This window comes from Corythoichthys intestinalis, chromosome 21, assembly GCF_030265065.1.
Source record: "Corythoichthys intestinalis isolate RoL2023-P3 chromosome 21, ASM3026506v1, whole genome shotgun sequence".
NCBI classification, from domain to species: Eukaryota; Metazoa; Chordata; class Actinopteri; order Syngnathiformes; family Syngnathidae; genus Corythoichthys; species Corythoichthys intestinalis.
Window position 1 is genome coordinate 15087161 of NC_080415.1, and position 18782 is coordinate 15105942.

The 18782-nt window shown below is 39.2% G+C and overlaps 3 protein-coding genes across 9 annotated transcripts in view; 2 read left to right on the forward strand and 1 right to left on the reverse strand.

Annotated features, from left to right (window-relative positions):
- nbr1a (NBR1 autophagy cargo receptor a) overlaps positions 1–18782 on the forward strand; it is a 64794-nt gene that overhangs the window by 10338 nt on the left and 35674 nt on the right. The window contains exons 1-6 of one of the 6 annotated variants that reach the window (XM_057825619.1): positions 1671–2220; positions 11871–14101; positions 14338–14400; positions 14489–14507; positions 14616–14638; positions 17033–17215. In XM_057825619.1, coding sequence (XP_057681602.1) covers positions 14000–14101; positions 14338–14400; positions 14489–14507; positions 14616–14638; positions 17033–17215 — 390 coding nt within the window. In that variant the 5' untranslated portion in view covers positions 1671–2220; positions 11871–13999. Of the gene's footprint in view, positions 1–1669; positions 2221–8911; positions 14102–14207; positions 14250–14337; positions 14401–14488; positions 14508–14615; positions 14639–17032; positions 17216–18782 lie in introns of those variants that run through there. The other 5 variants (XM_057825618.1, XM_057825622.1, XM_057825623.1 and 2 more) reach the window with 5 other exon arrangements.
- On the forward strand, positions 87–12341 carry LOC130909322 (glucose-6-phosphatase catalytic subunit 1-like). Of its 2 annotated transcripts, none has more exons than XM_057825628.1 (5): positions 87–463; positions 529–638; positions 803–908; positions 983–1098; positions 1164–12341. In XM_057825628.1, exons 1-5 carry the CDS (start codon positions 246–248, stop codon positions 1655–1657), a joined length of 1044 nt encoding a protein of 347 aa, XP_057681611.1. In that variant the 5' UTR covers positions 87–245; the 3' UTR covers positions 1658–12341. The 2 variants fall into 2 exon arrangements, with proteins under 2 accessions (XP_057681611.1, XP_057681612.1); XM_057825629.1 differs by having other exon boundaries at positions 803–889; positions 922–1098.
- On the reverse strand, positions 11015–13793 carry psme3 (proteasome activator subunit 3). The gene is made up of 10 exons (XM_057825631.1): positions 13629–13793; positions 12732–12764; positions 12592–12654; positions 12408–12512; positions 12269–12317; positions 12071–12189; positions 11854–11990; positions 11712–11766; positions 11539–11625; positions 11015–11463 (listed from the first exon to the last, which is right to left on the reverse strand). The coding sequence occupies exons 1-10, from the start codon at positions 13668–13670 to the stop codon at positions 11383–11385; spliced, it is 771 nt and encodes a 256-aa protein (XP_057681614.1). The 5' UTR covers positions 13671–13793; the 3' UTR covers positions 11015–11382.

Here is an 18782-nt window from a genome sequence, read left to right on the forward strand (position 1 = left end):
AGAGAAAATGTTTTCCAGGAAATCACTGATCGGTGTGAGGGGCGGCCACTAATATCTCTAATTATGGATTTCAGCAGGCGGGGTCAGGGGGGAGTGTATGGGGTTAAGGAACCTGCCTGCACTGTTCCAAAGACAAACAAGCCTAGTAGCCTTGATTAAAGTCCAATGGGTATCACACACAGACAAAATACCTTCACGGTATACTCACCCCAGAGCGCACCCTGCAAAGCCAAAGGACTGCTGTCATGGATCTGGTCCACAGCTGGGGGGTCGAGCTGGTGTTGCACCTGCAGACCACATACAGTAGCTATGAAGGCCTGTTCAGTCTAGCTTCTACCGTGGCGGACCTGCACACCACCTACTTCTACTTCTTCCCCATATGGTTTCATCTGCGGCGGGAGACAGGGCTCCGGCTCATCTGGGTCGCTGTCATCGGGGATTGGATCAATCTGGTCCTCAAATGGTAACTCTGACAAGAAATCAAGCAGGAACTATTGGCTTTTGAGTTTTCCGGGCTTTGTGTGGCAGGATCCTTTTTGGAGAAAGGCCATATTGGTGGGTTCACGAGACAAACTTCTATGGGGCAAGAGCAGCCCCTTTGTTGCAGCAGTTCCCGATTACATGTGAAACTGGACCAGGTACACTTGATGACTAATTAAATGGAATTGATCTGGTTAATCACATGTTTGAATTGCACTCAAAGTTCTGTCCTACTGTTGTCTTTGACAAATTTGCAACTAATTACACAAAAGTAAACGCAACCCTAATCAGTGTCTTTCTACTTAAAACTGCTTGGTTGCAGGAAGTCCCTCAGGTCATGCGATGGGTGCCGCAGGGGTCTGGTATGTGATGGTGACAGCCATACTTGCTATGGCAAAGGACAGACAATGTCCTCCATCTCTGTACAAGTGAGTGACAAAGCCACATGGTCATTGACTTGTCTGATGTTGGCTATCTGTCCTCTCACTGCTTTCTATGGCAGAGTTCTAAATGTGGTTCTGTGGGTACTCATGGGCTTGGTGGCCCTGGTGGTGTGCATGTCCAGAGTCTACATGGCTGCCCACTTCCCACATCAAGTGATCGCCGGGATCATCACAGGTTTGTTTGGTGTATTAGGATCATTTGGAAAAGGCTTAAAGTTGACAGACCTTGTAATTTGTCAGGCACATTGGTGGCCGAAGTCCTTTCAAAAGTAAAATGGATCTACAACGCCAACTTGAGGATATACACATTGACCACAATTCTCTTGACCACCTTTGCTGTGGGCTTCTACGTTTTGCTCAAAGCTCTGGGTGTGGACCTTCTGTGGACCCTGCAGAAGGCCCAGAGGTGGTGCGCCAGGGCCGAGTGGGTGCACATGGACAGCACACCTTTCGCCAGCCTCCTACGGAACATGGGTAGCCTGTTGGGCCTTGGGCTGGGCTTGCACTCACCGTCTTTGCATGGCACCTCCAACGCTTTCAAAGCAGGCAGTATAGTCATCTCTCTAGCCCTACTTAGGCTCTTGGACTCGTGGACATTTCCTTCTGAAAATCTGGTAGCTTTCTACTGCTTGTCCTTTGGTAAGAGCACAGTTGCACTTTTAATCCCTACCATGTTGGTCCCGCGAGCTCTCTGCTGGATGAACTTGAGAGGCAGAGGCAGTAAGAGCTTGTGATCTGTGGTATGTTTCATTTTGGTGCTAGAGTGTTTCATATGGACCTTTTTAGGCAATGATAGTGTGCTAGAAATGAAAGAAAATGTAGTTTTGTATCTTGTGGAGAGGTAATGTACATTTATTGTTTTTGTATACACAAAGCATTCATGAAGCTGGTTTTATTTCAAAATAAGGGTAGAGACTAACTAAAAGCTAGCTGAGTGTCTAGATGCTACTACATTTAGTTTCTGGCTTTGGCTTTTTACAAATGCTTTTAAATTTTTTTTTTAATGTTGTGATTCTTGAAAGGAAACCTCGGACTTAAAGACTTGTAGGCTCTTATAAGCCACAATTGTTCTCTTTTACTAAAATATGTTATTAGAAATACATGAAATATTGCCATTGATTTAAAAATTAATAATATTTAGTACATGTTTTGACCCATGGAGGGCGCCATGTTTGTATACCTGCAATGGACGCTCGGGGTGATAACGTATATTGTCACTGTCACTTGACGAATACAATTCCTGCAATTCTTTCTACGCGGCGAGACGTCCAACACATGCACTCATCGGTTAAAAGCTGTGAGTACTCACCATTTGTGTTTTTATTGAGTCTTACAATACTTTTCATTGCCTCAAAATACTTTTTGCATGTGTTTCCCCTCTCCTATTTTTAAGCATTGTGTTTTCTTGTGGTAGCCTTAAAGCTGATTGTTCACCTGTTGACCACATTAGTCACGTAGCATATTTAAACCACCTTTATTTGATATTACTATGTTTAAGTATTTTCTTAAGGCATCTTTAGTATGTTCTGTCTGTATGCATCTAAACAAAACAAGCTGAAAGCCCACGGTGTCCAATTCACCTCATGTAGATGTTTCGCCAGTGTAGCACATTTTGGCAGAACACCGTTTTTTTCCCCCTACTCTCGTCTCATCCCGTCTTTCCTGTTCGTTTTGTGAAATATCGACAGTGCTGTCATGCTTATTAATGTTCCTCTTCGGTTGAAATTGAAAGGGTTGAACAGATGACTTTTATGTCGCTGGGCTCATACTCTGGAAGCACGGCAGCAATGTCACCACCAATGGCGACCTACTAGTTAAACTAATTTTACAAATTGTATAAAAATCAACAATTTCAATATCAAATTATTTGAACTCATATTAATGTTTATCTTGTAAGAAGTACAAATTTTTCTAACCTTGGATCCCTTAAAATATATTCAGATCAGTTCAAAACAGCATTATTGACTTTGTTCTATTTTTGCATCCGAGCGATTAGACTTTTTTTTTGGCTCACTTGTGACTGGCTGGAATAAGAAGTTCCAGTTAATTGGTACTTACCAAATATGAGCTTCCCGCAATAGCCGGTGTTTTTCTTCCACAGGCCACCTTGCACTGATACTGATTAATTGTGCATGTTAAACATTAACTCAAGCATGCGTCGCTCATCAGCCGGCCCACATAGTGACACAACACACGCCACAGGATCAAGGAGCACAATGTGTTGTGGAAGACACGCGTTGCACTAAAAAGTAAATTAAATGCATCAAAGAGTCCAGCTTATAAACAATTTTCTATTTTTGAAATGCCAACCCACTCTGCAAAATTACATCTTTGCAATTTTGTTCTGTTTATGGATTCACTGAAAAATTCACCTATTTGTGCTTTCTGTACAGCCGTACTGTAAATATTAACTGTACTTTCTAGAGTCTGCTAACTTTTGTCAGGCATCTGAGGCCACTGAATCACCTGATTCATTTAAGTCCAAGTTGCTTCCAATATGCCTACTAATTCAATTTAGTCGACCAAATCAACTGGATCAAAAAGTCAGTCAATGTGGGTCAGCAGTTCTACAAATGAGTCAAAGTAACTCACCCAATTCATCTGAATAATCAGAGTATGCTGACTCAAGTCAGTAAACCAGTCTGAGTGCAGTGGCCTTGCATACACTCAAGCAGCCAGCCAGAAGACTCATATCAGTCATCGCTGAATAAGTAGAAAGATTCGGAACATGAATGATCCCTATGATGTCATAACTTACTGCAGCTGATTGCACAAAACCAAACCTTCACAAGGTGGAATGATCAAGTAAACAATAGTGAATGGCATGAATTATGACTGTTCAATGATTGTGCTACTCTGAAATTCAATATTGTGTATTTTAATCCCTCTTAAAATAAAGGATTTATTCCTGATCACTCGTTTTCTTTTAAGTATGTTGCAAATTCTGACAATATTTTTTCACGTAGGTATTTAGTTACCAATTTTTATCATATGCTCAATTGTGTATAGCCACAAACTTGCATACATACTGTACACTAGAAACTGCAATATCTGGAGAAATTACAATGGGGCTTTTCTGTGGTTAATACAAATCTTTTAGGTCACTTCTTGTTGACTTGGGGAGACTTCGTATTGATAACAGGGTCACTTCCTGTTGATTTGGGGACACTTCGGAGACACGTCCTGTTGATATCAGGTCCCAAAATGTCAATATGCTGTAATGGTAAGTAGTTAAAAATGGCAAGAACCTGTTTTCCTGCCATTAAAAATGAATGGGAAATTTGGACGTACATGACTGTCAATGGCATCCCTTTAGAAATGAATGCGACAGTTTTTGCCGAACTTTGGGGGAACCGTACATTTTTGCCAAATTCTGTAACTTTTATGCCCCTTCCTGGAATTTTTTTTATGTGTAAGATCATTATGTGTAAAAAATAAGTAGCGTTTTGAAAATTTTTTGTTTTGGAAAAAAAAAACGTTTTCGTGTGAACAAAAAATTTTTGGAGGTCGTTTGAAAAATTCCCGGCGTAACATAAAAATTTCGGTCATTTTGACATTTGAATGGTGACGCTTGGTCAAACGGTTTGGGCTTTGCGCTGCGCCGAAGAAACGCCATTCCGTAGACTTCAAAAATCTAATAAATAAAATGTTATGAAGTCTATGGTCATTCAAAAAAAAAAAAAAAAAAAAAACATACAACATGTCAACTGTCAATATTTTGTGTGGCCACCACTATTATCCAGAACTGCCTTTACTCTCCTGGGCATGGAGTTGACCAGAGCGTCACGGGTTGCCATTGGAATGCTCTTCCACTCCTCCATGACGACGTTGCGGAGCTGCCGGATATTTGAGACTGTTTGCACCTCCACCTTTCACTTGATGATCCCCCAAAGATGTTCTATTGGGTTCAAGTCTGGAGACATGCTTGGCCAGGCCATCACCTTTACCCTCAGCCTCTTCAGTAAAGCAATGGTCATCTTGGAGGTGTGTTTGGGGTCATTGTCATGCTGGAACACCGCCCTGCGACTCAGTTTCTGGAGGGAGGGGATCATGCTCTGCTGCAGTACTTCACAGTACATGTTGGAGTTCATGTTTCCCCTCAATGGAATGTAACTCTCCAACACCTGCAGCACTCATGCAGCCCCAGACCATGACATTCCCACCACCATCATGCTTGACTGTAGGCATGACACACTTGTCTTTATACTCCTCACCTGGTCGCCGCCACACATGCTTGAGACCATCGGAATCTATCGGACCATAGGACATGGTTCCAGTAATCCATGCGCTTTGTTGAAATTTACAGTATTTAGCAAACTGTTTGCGGGCTTTCTTCTGTACCGTCTTCAGAAGAGGCTTCCTCCTGGGGTGACAGCCATGCACACCAATTTGATGTAGAGTGCGGCGTATGGTCTGAGCACTAACAGGTTCTTCACCTCTTCAATCTCTGCAGCAATGCTGACAGCACTCCTGCAACGATCTTTCAAAGAAAACATTTGGATGTGACGCTCAGCACGTGCGCTCAGCTTCTATGGGCGACCAACCCGAGGCCTGTTCTGAGAGGACCCTGCTCTTTTAAAACGCTGGATGATCTTAGTCACTGTGCTGCAGCTCAGTTTGAGGGTTTGGCAATCTTCTTGTAGCCTTGGCCATCTTCATGTAGCACAACAATACGTCTTTTAAGATCCTCAGAGAGTTCTTTGCCATGTTGTGCCATGTTGGAACTTTCAGTGACCAGTATGAGAGCGTGTGAGAGCTGCACTACAAATTTGAACACACCTGCTCCCTATTTACACCTGGACCTAGTAACACTAACAAGTCACATGACATTTTGGAGGGAAAATGACAAGCAGTACTCAATTTGGACATTTAAGGATGTAGTTTCTAAGGGGTGTACTCACTTTTGTTACCAGGGGTTTAGATATTAATGGTTATATTTTGAGTTATTTTGAGGGGAAAATAAATTAACTCTATTATATAATCTGCAGAGAGACTACTTTTCATCATGTCAAAGTGTCTTTTTGTCAGTGTTGTCCCATGAAAAGATATACTTAAATATCTGCAGAAATGCAAGGGGTGTACTCACTTTTGTAATACTGTATTTGACAGTTTATGTGGGTATAGCATGTAGTGGGACAAGGTCCGTGAAGAAAATCACGTGTATGACATAATAACCTTGTGACATTTTCTCTCCGGTGTATGATCTCAAGCCTTCATTACAGCAATCTTATCTGTAAGCTTCGTCTTAAGTCTCGTAATAATTTACGTTAACATATCGCAGCAATACCCCTGCGAGAGGGAGGCCCGCAAGCAACGAGTGCTAATAACTGGCGAGCGTTGACAAGGTTGCACAACTTGTTTTTTTTAGATTACTTGTTTTGTACGCATGTTATCTTATCTCGGTGAAAACAACATGAGTCCAATGTATTCATGCTCAAAACAATTGTCCAATGTCAACCAGAAGTCCTTAGAAAGATGCTGATCTTCTCTGTTTTTAATTTGTATGTTCACAACTAGGTGGATGAGTTCAACGGCGTGGGAAGTCCTCGTCAAAATGTATTGTCTTTGTCAAAAGAAGCCGCACCTCATTTTTTTCCTACAAATACTAAAATTATCTAAAAAGAATAGCTTAGCATTTTGTATAATTTTTGTATTTTATCCACAAAAAAGATCATTTTTAGGGGAGTAGAAAAGTCATTTTCTAGAAGTCAATATTAGGGGGGAGAAACTTTTTTTTTTAATATATATATATATATATATATATAACACAGGGTTTTTGGGAAAGAAATGTATAGAAAAAGTCATATTTTGTCAAACAAGGGCAGAATTTGCATGTATTTATTCATAAAGATGGGAGGTTGAGTACTCAGGACTTTTTAATATTGCAAGTTATATTTTTTCCAGAAATATGAACTAGAATGAGTATTTTTAGACATGTAAAACAGTACAGTATAGCCTACTAATAAATTATATTTACCCAAAAATTTAATCTCTGAGATTTAACATTTATAAATGATGTACATTTATTGTCCTATTCCTATATAAAGGACTAAGAAATGTCAATTTGGTACATTTTTGTTTTGTGAAATTAATACATATGTTCCACAATAACTTTAAAAGGTTTAAAATTTACCTGTGTATATATACAATATATTTTTTTAAACATGCGCTCGCATTTTGAAAGTGCCTTTGAGAGCTCCTTGTTAAGAACCTAAACATCAACATGACTACTGCATGTATAAAAGTTAATATATTTGATGACAACAGAAAACCTAAACATCAGTAGTTTGCCCCTTTTTATAAATATATAAAGTCATGTGAAAAAATGTGGACACCCCATTAAATATTCTGTTCTTCATTAAGAAATGTTCACATATCAATGTCTGATCTGGTTTTTATCTCTGGAAGAGACAGTAATTTAATTGCAAGTAAACAACAAAAATTAACATATTTGGTTTAATGAGTAAAACAATATAAACAAAAATGCATATTCTAACTGAGGAAAAAGTTAGGACACCTGACCACCTAATAGCTAGTGTTACCCCCTTTGGCTGAAATAATTTCAGTCAGACGCTTTTTGTAACCCTCTACCAGTCTTTTGACATCGGTCTGAAGAAAGTTTTTCCCACTGAACGCAGAATACTTTCAGCTGTAAGATGTTTGAGGGGTTTCTTGCAGGTACAGCTCATTTCAAGTTACCCCACAGCATCTCAATGGAATTAAAATCTGGGTTTTGACTCGGCCCTTCCAGGACTCTCCATTTCTCTTCAGCCAGTCCTTGGTGGATTTACTGGTATGTTTTGGGTCATTGTCATCTTGCAGGATCCAGTTTCGCTTCAGCTTTAATTTTTTTCACAGATTATCTCACAATTTCCTCAAGTACCCTCTGATATATGAAAGTATTCATGGCAGATTCGATGATGGTGAGCTGGCCAGGTCCTCCTGCAGGAAAGCACCCCCAAACCATGACACTTCCACCTCCATGCTTCAACGTTGGTATGAGGTACTTTTCCTGCAATGCTGTATTGGGTTCACGCCAAACATGTCCTCTGTTCTGGTGTCCAAATAATTCAATTTTACTGCTTTCATCTGTCCAAAGAACATTATTCCAGAAATCCTGGTCTTTGTCTACATTCACTCTGGCAAACTTCAGTCGGGCCTTCATGTTCCTCTTGGAGAGCAAAGGTTTTCTCCTTACACACCTCCCATGAAGGTTAAACTTTGTGAAGTCTTTTTCTGATTGTAGAGGCATGCACTTTCACATCAAACGTAGGAAGAGGTAGGTCCCGTGATGACATTTTAGGGTTTTTGGAGACTTCTTTTAGCATCTTGCGGTCTGGTCTCGGGGTGAATTTGCTCAGCTGGCCATACCAGGGCATGTTGGCAGTTGTTTTGAATGTCCTCCACATGTAGACTGTTTTCCGGACAGTCGAATGGCTGATTTTATAGTCTTTTGAAATCTCTTACCAGACTCATTTTTTATTCTTTCTGAAGGCCTCAGAGAGCTCCTTTGGTCTCACCATGGTGTTTTCTCTCACTTCAACAGTGAGGGGCACACCAAACTAAAAGTGAGGTTTGAATAAGGCAAGCCTCCTTCAAAACGCTGGGTAATGATGTTCTGATCATGTGCACCTGATGTGATCCCCTGTGTGATTTTTACCCATTTTAAGAAGGATTGAATGTGGGGGTGTCCTAATTTATTCCCCATCAGAAATTGCATTTTACAGAGAGTTATAAAAAAACCCAATTCTTTTTCAGTTGTAATTGTTTATTTCTATTACTTGAATCTCTCAAGATAGTTAAAATTGATAGTAAATATCCATATGACCAAATATTTTAGAAAGCACACAGGCTTCCATAGGGTGTCCCAATTTTTTCACATGATCTATATACATATACATATATATACATATACATATATATATATATACATATACATATATATATATATATATATATACAAGGCTGAAAAAGCAGTTTCTGGTCTCGCACCAGTCTTTAAAATAAATTGCTGTATTTTAAGCAGATAGAACAATATGTCTATATGCTGCCATTGCAGATTCATGGCGCATTAAGTCCCTGAACTATTTATAATTGGTCCGTTTTACCCTGGAAACCCTGGTTTACAGACGTCGTGCAACCGCTTTTGTTTCAACCTACCCATAAAAATTTAAGTAGTCGTATTTATTATTCGAAATGTCTGTCATTTTTAGCTTTGAATCATTAACTGTCACATATTTCCTGCCTGTTCTATTTGCACTTTATCTCCTACCTTTAGGATCAATTATAAAACATAATATCTCTTCATTTTTATGCTGACGACCTGCAGCTGTATCTGCCCTAGACCCAACGAACAAACTGCTCTCACTAAATTGATGGAGTGCATATCCAATGTGAAGCAGTGGCTAGCATGAAACTTCTTACATCTTAACGAGAGCAAAACGGAATATTACTTTTGGCACACCTTCCATGATGAATGCCCTTGAGCCAAACACTGGCGGCCTGGCTCCCTTTTTTAAGACATGTTAAAAACCTCGGAGTGATATTTGATAACAGGCTCAACTTTGAAAAACAGATTAGTTCTGTTGTAAGAGCAAGTTTTTTCCAGCTCCGTCTCTTGGCCAAAGGGAAGCCTTTTCTTAGTCGCCACGACCTTGAAAAAGCAATTCACGCTTTTATTAGCTCAAGGCTGGACTACTGCAATGCACTTTATGTTGGTCTTCCCAAGTCCTCGATTTCTCGTCTTCATCTTGTTCAAAATGCTGCTGCTCATTTTTTAACTTGTACGCATAGACTTGAGCATATTACCCCCTTGCTTTCATTGCTCCACTGACTTCCAGTCCCTTTTAGAAATGATTTCAAACTTTTACTGTTTGTTTTTAATTCTATTAATGGCCAGGCTCTTTCCTATTTATCGGAAATTTTAACCCTCCCCAACTCTGGCAGGGCTCTTCGTTCTACCTATCTTCTTTTGCAAATTCCGAGGTCAAGACTTAAGCGGTGGGGGGACTAATCTTTTGCAGTTGCTCCCCCCAGGTTATGGAATGGCCTACCCCCTGAAATCCGTACCATTACCAATTTAGGCCTTTTTAAATCTCGTTTTTAAAAACACACTTTTTTACTTTTTTTCTCCTGACTAGGGTAGCCTGGTTTTATTTCTTCAGGGTTTTAATGTTTTCGGATTCTGCTTTATTTTTTAATTTGCTGTTTTGACTTTTATCCTGATGCATTGTTTTGTTTTTCTTCATGTCATAGTATAGTACCTTCCTTCCTTTTATCTTTCATGAACCATATTTGTCTTTGTTGTAAAGCACTTTGAGGGCCTGTCAGGTTTTTGTAAAGGACTATAGAAATAACTTTGATCATATTTCGTTTGAAAAGACTTTTAAAAAATTATTCACTCGCATATTTTAAACTTTTAAACAAATTACGTCACAATGAAAAAATTAGCGTCTTTAAAACAAAGTCACGGATATCTACCTCATAACTATCGCTTAATCGCTTATTAGATAGTCGCATTTTCTCCAATATGTTAGATAATCGATCGAAAAAGAAAAAAAAAAGTTTAAAAGGGGGAAATATATGAAAATCTCGACCACTCCTTGATGTCTGCGATTTCTGCATTGCGATCCTTGTTATATTACCATGTTTCACCCATAAAATCCCCCCAAAATCCGGCTGTGGCAATTCAAAGGTGTGTCTTGACACTCGGTGATACATGCTACATGGAGTTTTTGGATCGAAAAGAGGCAAGTACGTGACATCTCGTTAAAATCATGGCTCTCACCTCCAGTTAGGGTTTTGCTGTTTACAATGTTAATTTTTCTACCCCCAGAAAATTGAGATTTTAAGCTTTCCAATAATGCATCACACATGCATATAGGACAATTTTGAAATTTGGCCAAATTGGGGTCTCAGAGCGGAACTTCAAGTCACCCGAGTGTTTTCCGAAGATACCATCCTAAACATAAGATCCCCAGGAGTTTTCTGTCCCAACCCATCAGTAAAGAATGTTCCAGCGTATCAATACGCACCAGTGACACCTTGAGGCCATAAACTGCAACACAGTTAATGGAAATAAAAAACTCACATTTCTTAAAAAAAGTTTTATTCTATAGAATCAATATTTTTATGAGGTGATTTTTGTGAATCTATAAGCTGACTGTACAGCATAAAACTTTCCTTGTCAACCATTCTTCTGGCAAAGAACACAAAAGTTGCTCTGGAAACGGCTTACAAGCTCTATAAATGAAATCACTGTCAAATTAAAAAAGTACGCACTTGCTGAGAATACGACTTCCCGAGCATTTAATGTCTTTAAAACAGGAAAAAAAAAAAAAGTCTTACAATTAAAAAAAAAAACCGTGTGAAGTCTTCATCTTGGTATGATGTATGTATAGGGATTGTTTGATTGTACTGAAATGACGGATCGTGCAAACTGGATGGTTTTTGGCGGCTCTCAGTACAAGGCTTCAGCGTTACTGCTTCGAGGCCTCTTAATCTTCTCAATGTTCTTTAGGATCATATCGTGTAGCGCCACCTGCAGATGAAAACGAGGCATAAGCTTGTGCAAGTTGCATTAAAACCCAGAGATTGTCGCTCCCGAAACACGTACGTATTGATTTCGGAGTTCCGATACAATTATCTTCAGACTGATGTATTCCTTTTCGTCAATCTCTGTTACTGTGCGCCGATAGTCCTCCTAACAGACAACATTATTAATTTTTTTTTTTTTTTGCTTATTTCTTAGTCTTGTATGACAAAAACGTAAAAAAGTTATGGGCTCACCACATGAGGGTATTTTGCTATTTTTGAAACCAGCTTTGCTCGAGTGATGTAATATCTGCAACAAGATGAACATACAACTGCATTAACCAGTTTTAACCTGTATATCAAGAGTAATCTCATGTTGAACACTGATCGGGCTGACCTTGATATCTGGTCCAGGTAAGAGGCTGCCTCGCCTTCCACTGTCCTGAGCTCAGCCACTGTCTCCTCCTGGATGGACACTCCAAAGTTGTTGCCATCTTCTATCCTGGGAATCAGCAGCTGCACCCACATTTTTACCTGAGCGGCAAGAAAACACGAAACTTACAGACTGATTCTCAAAAATGTCCCACAAGTGCTTCCAGTCAAACGACGCTCACCGTGTTGCATTTCTCTATAAGCGTCCGGATCTCCGGTTTGACCTTTTCGATGAGTTCCACCAGGTTGTTGTTACTCTGCATCATCCCACCAGGCATGACGAAGACTTTTGTGCCGGTCACTGAGCGGGAAAAGGAATTAATATGAGGGGCCCTAGTCTTCCCCTGAGAGAAAAAAGCCAATGACAGGCGGCAGCTCACCCTTAGCCTCTGTAGCTCCATCCTCCAGCTTTCTCTTTTTGGCATTTTGCTGCAAAAAAAAAAAAAAAAACAACACGCATACACAAAACAAGTCAGCTACAAGGTCGATAATTGCAACATTGCCATGTAAAATACTTACCGAATCGAGTCCATCATGAAGATTGGAGAGAAGGATTGGGTCGGGCACTGTTAGGTTGATGTCCGAGTGGATCTCCTTCAACTCTACGATGTTTATGATTGGCTCCTGCACGCAATAAAACAAAAGATCTAATAAGGTGTCACCTTTTGACGGATGTCATTTGCTAACATTGAGGCCCACTGACCTTAAGAAACTGATCAAGTTCCAGTAACTTCTTTGGGAAAAAATTAGCAACTAGATCCTCTGCCTAAAAAAGAAGAACAAATTACAGATTCTTGTGGTGGATAGCAACACAGTGTTAATCTTGCAGTGGTTAAAACTTACTTCTGCAGTGATACGTTCTCTAAATGCATCAACCTGAATACATGGAGAGGGAAAGAAGTCATTTTTACTGCACAGGAGAATTGTTCACACGATTCATATCCTTATGTGTGTGCTATGATGTTGGAAGCTACAAGCTAAGATGTTTTTCCCCCGTTTTGTTGAAGGCCAAGGACTTTTAAGATGAAAGAGATGTCACTGAAGCAAAAAAAAATGTTCATGTTATAGTCAAATCTTTTAACAAAAAGTTTGATTTTTCAATATTTTGGTCCAAAATTGCTTGATTTCCCTCAAGTTGCATATGTTTAAATGGCGATTACTAAACGTAAAATTGAATTCTGGAGGATTTTCCATTAATATTTTTCAGGTAAAATTATTGTTGACCTACATATGAACTACATTAAATTCAAATCCCATTCATATGTTCCACTGCCTTTTCTGACATTACAATTGTCATAACACCAAAAAAAAAAAAAAAAAAAAAAAGGCCAATGTTTTATGTTTTTTGCATTTTTTCCCAGGGCATTTATACATTAGAATTAACTTAAAATGAGCAGAAATTAACAAGGATGTCACATTCAATATACATTATTATTTAGAGGACAGTCTGCCCCATCCAGCTAACTCGGTAGCTCCATGCTAAAGAGGCTTTCACGTACATGGCCCGAATTGTTAATTACATTAACACCTCAGCAACTGGCGTCAAATTCATCGATAAAACTTATCAAGTGCCGTGTAAGTGAAATATAGAGAGTTCATTAGAGCATTTGACAACTGCGTTGGAGGAAGCGGGAAACAAGCCGGTGTTAGCACGGCCCGGTCATTCCCATCGTGCTACACAAATGAAGGCTCACGCGCTTGATCAAACTTGATTCATGCTCGCCGCAGCCGGGCTCGTACCTTGGTTTTAATTTCATTATCCACTTTGAGCAGTGACGACATCTTACGCTGTCGGATAGGCGAAGAGCGAATGTCCCAACAGCATTAAAATGGACTTGGAGGGGGTGAAACGTGTGGCTTTACAGCTTGCCAGCCACACTTTGGCGATCGGGTTGATGACGACATCAGCGCGCGACCGTACCAGTGATGGGCGGGGACGACGGATGCGCGGAAGTACGCATGTGCAGAACACGTCACCGTATTTTTCTCGACGCAGCTGACGATGTAAACAAGAGAAGACAGTCGAGCGCAACAGGGAAATCAAACGCACCGGCGACACCTCGGGTTTATCGGCTGTTTTTTGTCGGGAGTGGGCTCACGATCGGCCCGAAATGGGGCTCCCGGTTACCATCAAAGTCAATTTTCGAGGGAATGTTAAGAGATTCCTGACGGGTGACCTGGACAAGCTGGAGTGGAGCTCGGTGGAAGCCTGGGTGAGCTGCTAGCCGAGCGCGTTGGCGCAGTTCGGGGAGAACAAGGCCCGGACGTGGCCTACCTTCGGAAGTGTTTACATGAACCAAAATTTTTACCTCTAAATTTTGAATCGGTCACTTTATGAATACTAGAAAGCGTACGGGAGACGTAAGCGACTTTTAAGTGTTAAAAACGTCGTTTTGACGTGTTAGCAGATTCGAAGCAAATTGTGATCAAATATTTGCCTTGATTTCAGATTAAAGCGTCGTTTGGAATTAACCACTTTCAAGCGAAGTACTTTGATGAGGACAGCGAAGAGGTAATGGTTATTTCCAATATGGACACATGATCATGGGATGACTTTGGTTCAAATTATTTATTCGAATTTCTCCCTATTTCTTATTTAGATTTGCATCAACAGCCAAGGTGAGAAATACCCTATTTATTCACTAAGGGTAAAATTAAAGAGGTTGTCATCATGGATTCCTTCGTTTTCTGAATTACTTGACGAATGGTTTTATTTCTTTATTTCAGAGGAGTATGAGGAAGCAATCAAGGTACTGCATTGATTTCTTAAGATTTTATTGTTACTATTGTGATGTCACAGTTTAGTTCTTCAGATGTTTTATAGCTTTCATGTTTGAAGAGTGCTAAGTGTCTATGCTAGGAGTAAGCAACCCGCGGCTTTGGAGCCACATGCGGCTCTTTAGCGCTGTCCTAGTGGCTCCTTGGAGCTTTTTCAAAAATGTTTGAAAATGAGAAAAGATGGGGAATGAAAATATATTTTTTTGTTTTAATATGGTGTCTGTAGAAGGACAAACATGACACAAACATTCTTCTAATTCATTAATATTGTAATGAAGTTAAACTTGAGGCAGCCTAGTACAACAGAGTAGTCACGTGGTGCGCCATTCTCTATAAGATGTAAATATACATTTAATCGTGGAGACTCATTATGTATTTGTATAGAGCTGCAGCTATTGATTATTTAAGTAATCAATTAATACATCAATTAGTTGGAGTAATCTGATTGGGAACTTTTAATGCGTGAATCAATGTGTTGCAGAATAAAAATTTAGGAGATGTAAAACAAAGGCTTGCTAAGATTAAATGCGAATACAAATTAAAATTCCTGAGTGTTTTTTCAAACTATAGTGATCTCTCGCTACTTCGCGTTTCATACTTCGCGCCTTCAGTCCATCTCGAATTTTTTTTCAATTAAAAAAATAAATACAGATAAGCTGTCCCGAGCCGATTGTGTAGTCGTTCTCACTCCATCCCTCAACCTCCCTTCTCTTTGATGGTCAGGCAGTGCACTGGAGTTGCTTATTAAAGTTAACGATGACTGACAGACGGTTCATGTTTGAGCTTGCCAGAGACTCACTTCAAAGTGCCGCATGCGTCCATCATAGTTTAACTTGTTAAACAGTTGCTGTGGCAACTCATTGTGCGTAAGTGAGCAGCTTGAGCGGATTTGGACTCACTCAGTGAAGCATTTAATAAAGCCAAGCATTTTTGTACTTTATTCTTGTTTAAAAAATATGGTGGGACAGTAACATGTTTAAAAGTTATCAATTGCTTAAAAACATTAATTAAAAAAAAAAAAAAATATATATATATATATATATATATATATATATATATATATAGGTTTTTTTATACTTTAGGGGAAAAAAGTGAAAACATGTATTATGTGTATCCCTTTAAAATCATAAATCTGAATAACTGTATTGAACACACACACAAAACTTTGCGGTTCTTCACTTATCGCGGCGGGTTCTGGTCCCCATCAACCGCGAAAAACGAGGGATCACAGTATGCATGATTGCACATTCATTTTACAAGAGCAATAAATGCATTTCAAAATAAATCAAAATAACTTTGCCTCAAATGGTCCCAAAAAATATTAAAGAGGATCGAAGTACATCAAAAGAACAATTGGCTAACTTGCATAGCAAAAGTGTCCTCACTTAAATGCTATAAAAGGCTAACTTTTTTTTTTTTTTTTTTAACAATACTCCGAACAAATTTTTAAAACGCATACTCTATTTCTACGAGAAGCTGCTCAATATACCTCTAAACTAAATCAAGAATGCATAAACAATCATATTAGCTTCAACAAAAACTTTCAACCTTATGTTGGTCTTAACAGGGAGCAGCTGGATCCAGCCATGTTAGATGAGTTTTGTCATATTGACTGTTGCCGCTAGAGGGCCTTGTGTCCACCCAAATTAATAAAATTAAATGCAAACACTTTCAAAACAAACCTTGACAACACAACTTTAGGTAAATGAAGACTTGAAGCAACTAAATTTGATTCGAAGCTTTTTTTCTAACTAAATTACTCAAGTTAATCGATGCAGCACTATATTTGTAGCCAAATTAGTCATTTTGATAGTAGGCTAATATAAATACATACAGTATGTGTTGCATTTATTATAGGGCTTATATAAGGCTTTCATTTTTTTGCGGCTCCAGACATAGTTGTTTTTTTGGTCCAAAATGGCTCTTTCAACATTTTGGGTTTCCGACCTCTGGTCTATGCTTACATGCACTGCTTTCACTAACAGTATAGCTGTGAACAAAGTACAGTAGTCAGTTCCACCTATTCATGAATTTAGTTGCAACAGTATATTAATCCATTTTGCGACTTTTTCCCCCCCCCAAAAAATACCTTAAATAATGTCTTTGTTATTCACATTTTCTATTTTAAAAACATCTGCCGAAAATAGATTCTTGATTATCCAATATAATTTAAAAGCAATATCGCCACGCCCTACTTAGTTCTCAAATAAGATTTAAAATATAGGTGTTATGATTTCATAACACACATACAAATACTTTAGGCACACGTTGAAAAGCACACTGTTATTAAATATAATCTGTGTGGGCCTATTAGATGACAAGTACTATTGTGTGCATCACTGTGGCTTGTTTTTGTCTGTGAGCAGAGTGCTGAGAAGCAGGGCAACCACCTCAACATGAATGTGTACAAGCTGAAGGGACAAGCCTGTGGGGGGCCTCTCAAAACTGAAGTTAAGGAGCTCAAGGGCGACCTAAGACCAGCTCCCCCTTATCCTTCACGGGTCAAGACGGTGGACAAAGGCACACAGGTCACCCCGGAGCGAGAATCTGTAAGGAAGCAATGTGGTTTTTCCTCATGTATGTAGATATGAGTCACATGTAGCTCAGTCAATAATGAATGACGTGTGCAACATTAGCCACGTTTACATGCTGACTTTTATTCATACCGATTCAAATCATTCCGAATGGAAATTTCACATCAGCTGTTTACATGTCACTTCATCTATTCCGATCCAGCGTTTACATGTAACTGCCTTTATTCCGAAAGGACGTTTGACAACTGCCGTCTGACATGCGCAGATTAATCAAAACAAAGCGTCACGTTGCAAAACATGGAGATCGATCGTCAGATCAGCTGCTGTTTTAACTTTTCGAGTGGAAACAAAACTTCAGAATGATACGCCGTTCATTTAAAAAGTTGTGTGGGTGCGCTGTGCGTGTTCTTGGAAACCATGTTGCAAGTGACGTTACTTACGTCACCAAGTCAGTACGGAGCATGCGCAGAAAGAACGCAACCAGACACCATTCCGCTTCCCTGTTTACATGATATAATTTTACTTCTAATCGGTTTGGGAAAAGGAATATTCCACCCCTGTGAATCAGAATGAAATTCCATTCGGTTTGGGCCTGTTCATTCCGAATGAGGTGTTTATATGGAACACATTTATTCGGTTTGAACAAATATTCCGATTGTAATTGGAATATTTGACTCCATGTAAACGTGGCAAGTGTTAAACAGTAGAATGGAAACATTTGGTTTAATTTTGCAACAACGAGAGATAAAGAAACCATGGTACTGTATCACTGAAATAAAAAAAAAAAAGCTCAATAAACACAAATTATTGCTAAACATAAACAAATACATAAATGTGCTACAAAAAGTTTTTTTTTTTTTTTTTTAAATCAGAAATGTAAAATAGTAACAACTCAATTAAAGTGGAGGATTTGGGATATTTTCCACAAGCATATTTTTTTTTGGTCATAAGCAAATGTAACATTCAACAATCTCACTACCTGATCTTTCCAGAGGAAAGACCAGGTAATGATCAATTCTTTAACAGAAGAACAAAAGAGTCAATTTTGAGTTAATTAAACCTCTCCCAACTCATGCAAGAACTAACTAAATGCACCACCCAGTCTATAAATAGCCCCATTAAACATGCAAACAAACAGCTATTTCTGCATTTTTGCCATTTTACGCATGTCTGTGAATATTATTGTTCATCTAGGTTATTTCATTAAGGGACTTTGCTTGGCTTCAGAGCGGGCTTCATCAGTCCATGCAATAAAGTTTACAATCAGGTCAACACAAGCAATAGATTTTTGTTGCAGAAATTGAACTATTTATGCTTTGCTCAAATTTAGAGGCACTGCCCCAACCACGAATAGAATATTCTGAAGGCAAAACAACAGTCGCAAAGTTGCCTTGCGGAGAGGCCACTGTAACATGAGTCGTTGGGTCAAAACTCCCTATTAATATTCATTTGACTTTGTAAAGCAGCCTCAAAACAAATAGAGGCTATATTTCTCTATTCGAACTGTTGGAGGCCGAAATATTGATTTTTTTTTTTTTTCCTCGAAAGGACACCCTTGTATGTGGAACTTCTGTGTGTAGAT

Coding starts and splice junctions, on each gene's coding strand:
- LOC130909322 (XM_057825629.1), top strand. CDS start 246: ATGGATCTGGTCCACAGCTGGGGGGTCGAGCTGGTGTTGCACCTGCAG. Junction 464..528: donor ATCAATCTGGTCCTCAAATG/GTAACTCTGACA, acceptor TTTGTGTGGCAG/GATCCTTTTTGGAGAAAGGC. Junction 890..921: donor TATGGCAAAGGACAGACAAT/GTCCTCCATCTC, acceptor TGAGTGACAAAG/CCACATGGTCATTGACTTGT.
- psme3 (XM_057825631.1), bottom strand. CDS start 13,670: ATGTCGTCACTGCTCAAAGTGGATAATGAAATTAAAACCAAG. Junction 11,991..12,070: donor TTATAGAGAAATGCAACACG/GTGAGCGTCGTT, acceptor CTTGCCGCTCAG/GTAAAAATGTGGGTGCAGCT. Junction 11,464..11,538: donor CGGAACTCCGAAATCAATAC/GTACGTGTTTCG, acceptor TTTCATCTGCAG/GTGGCGCTACACGATATGAT.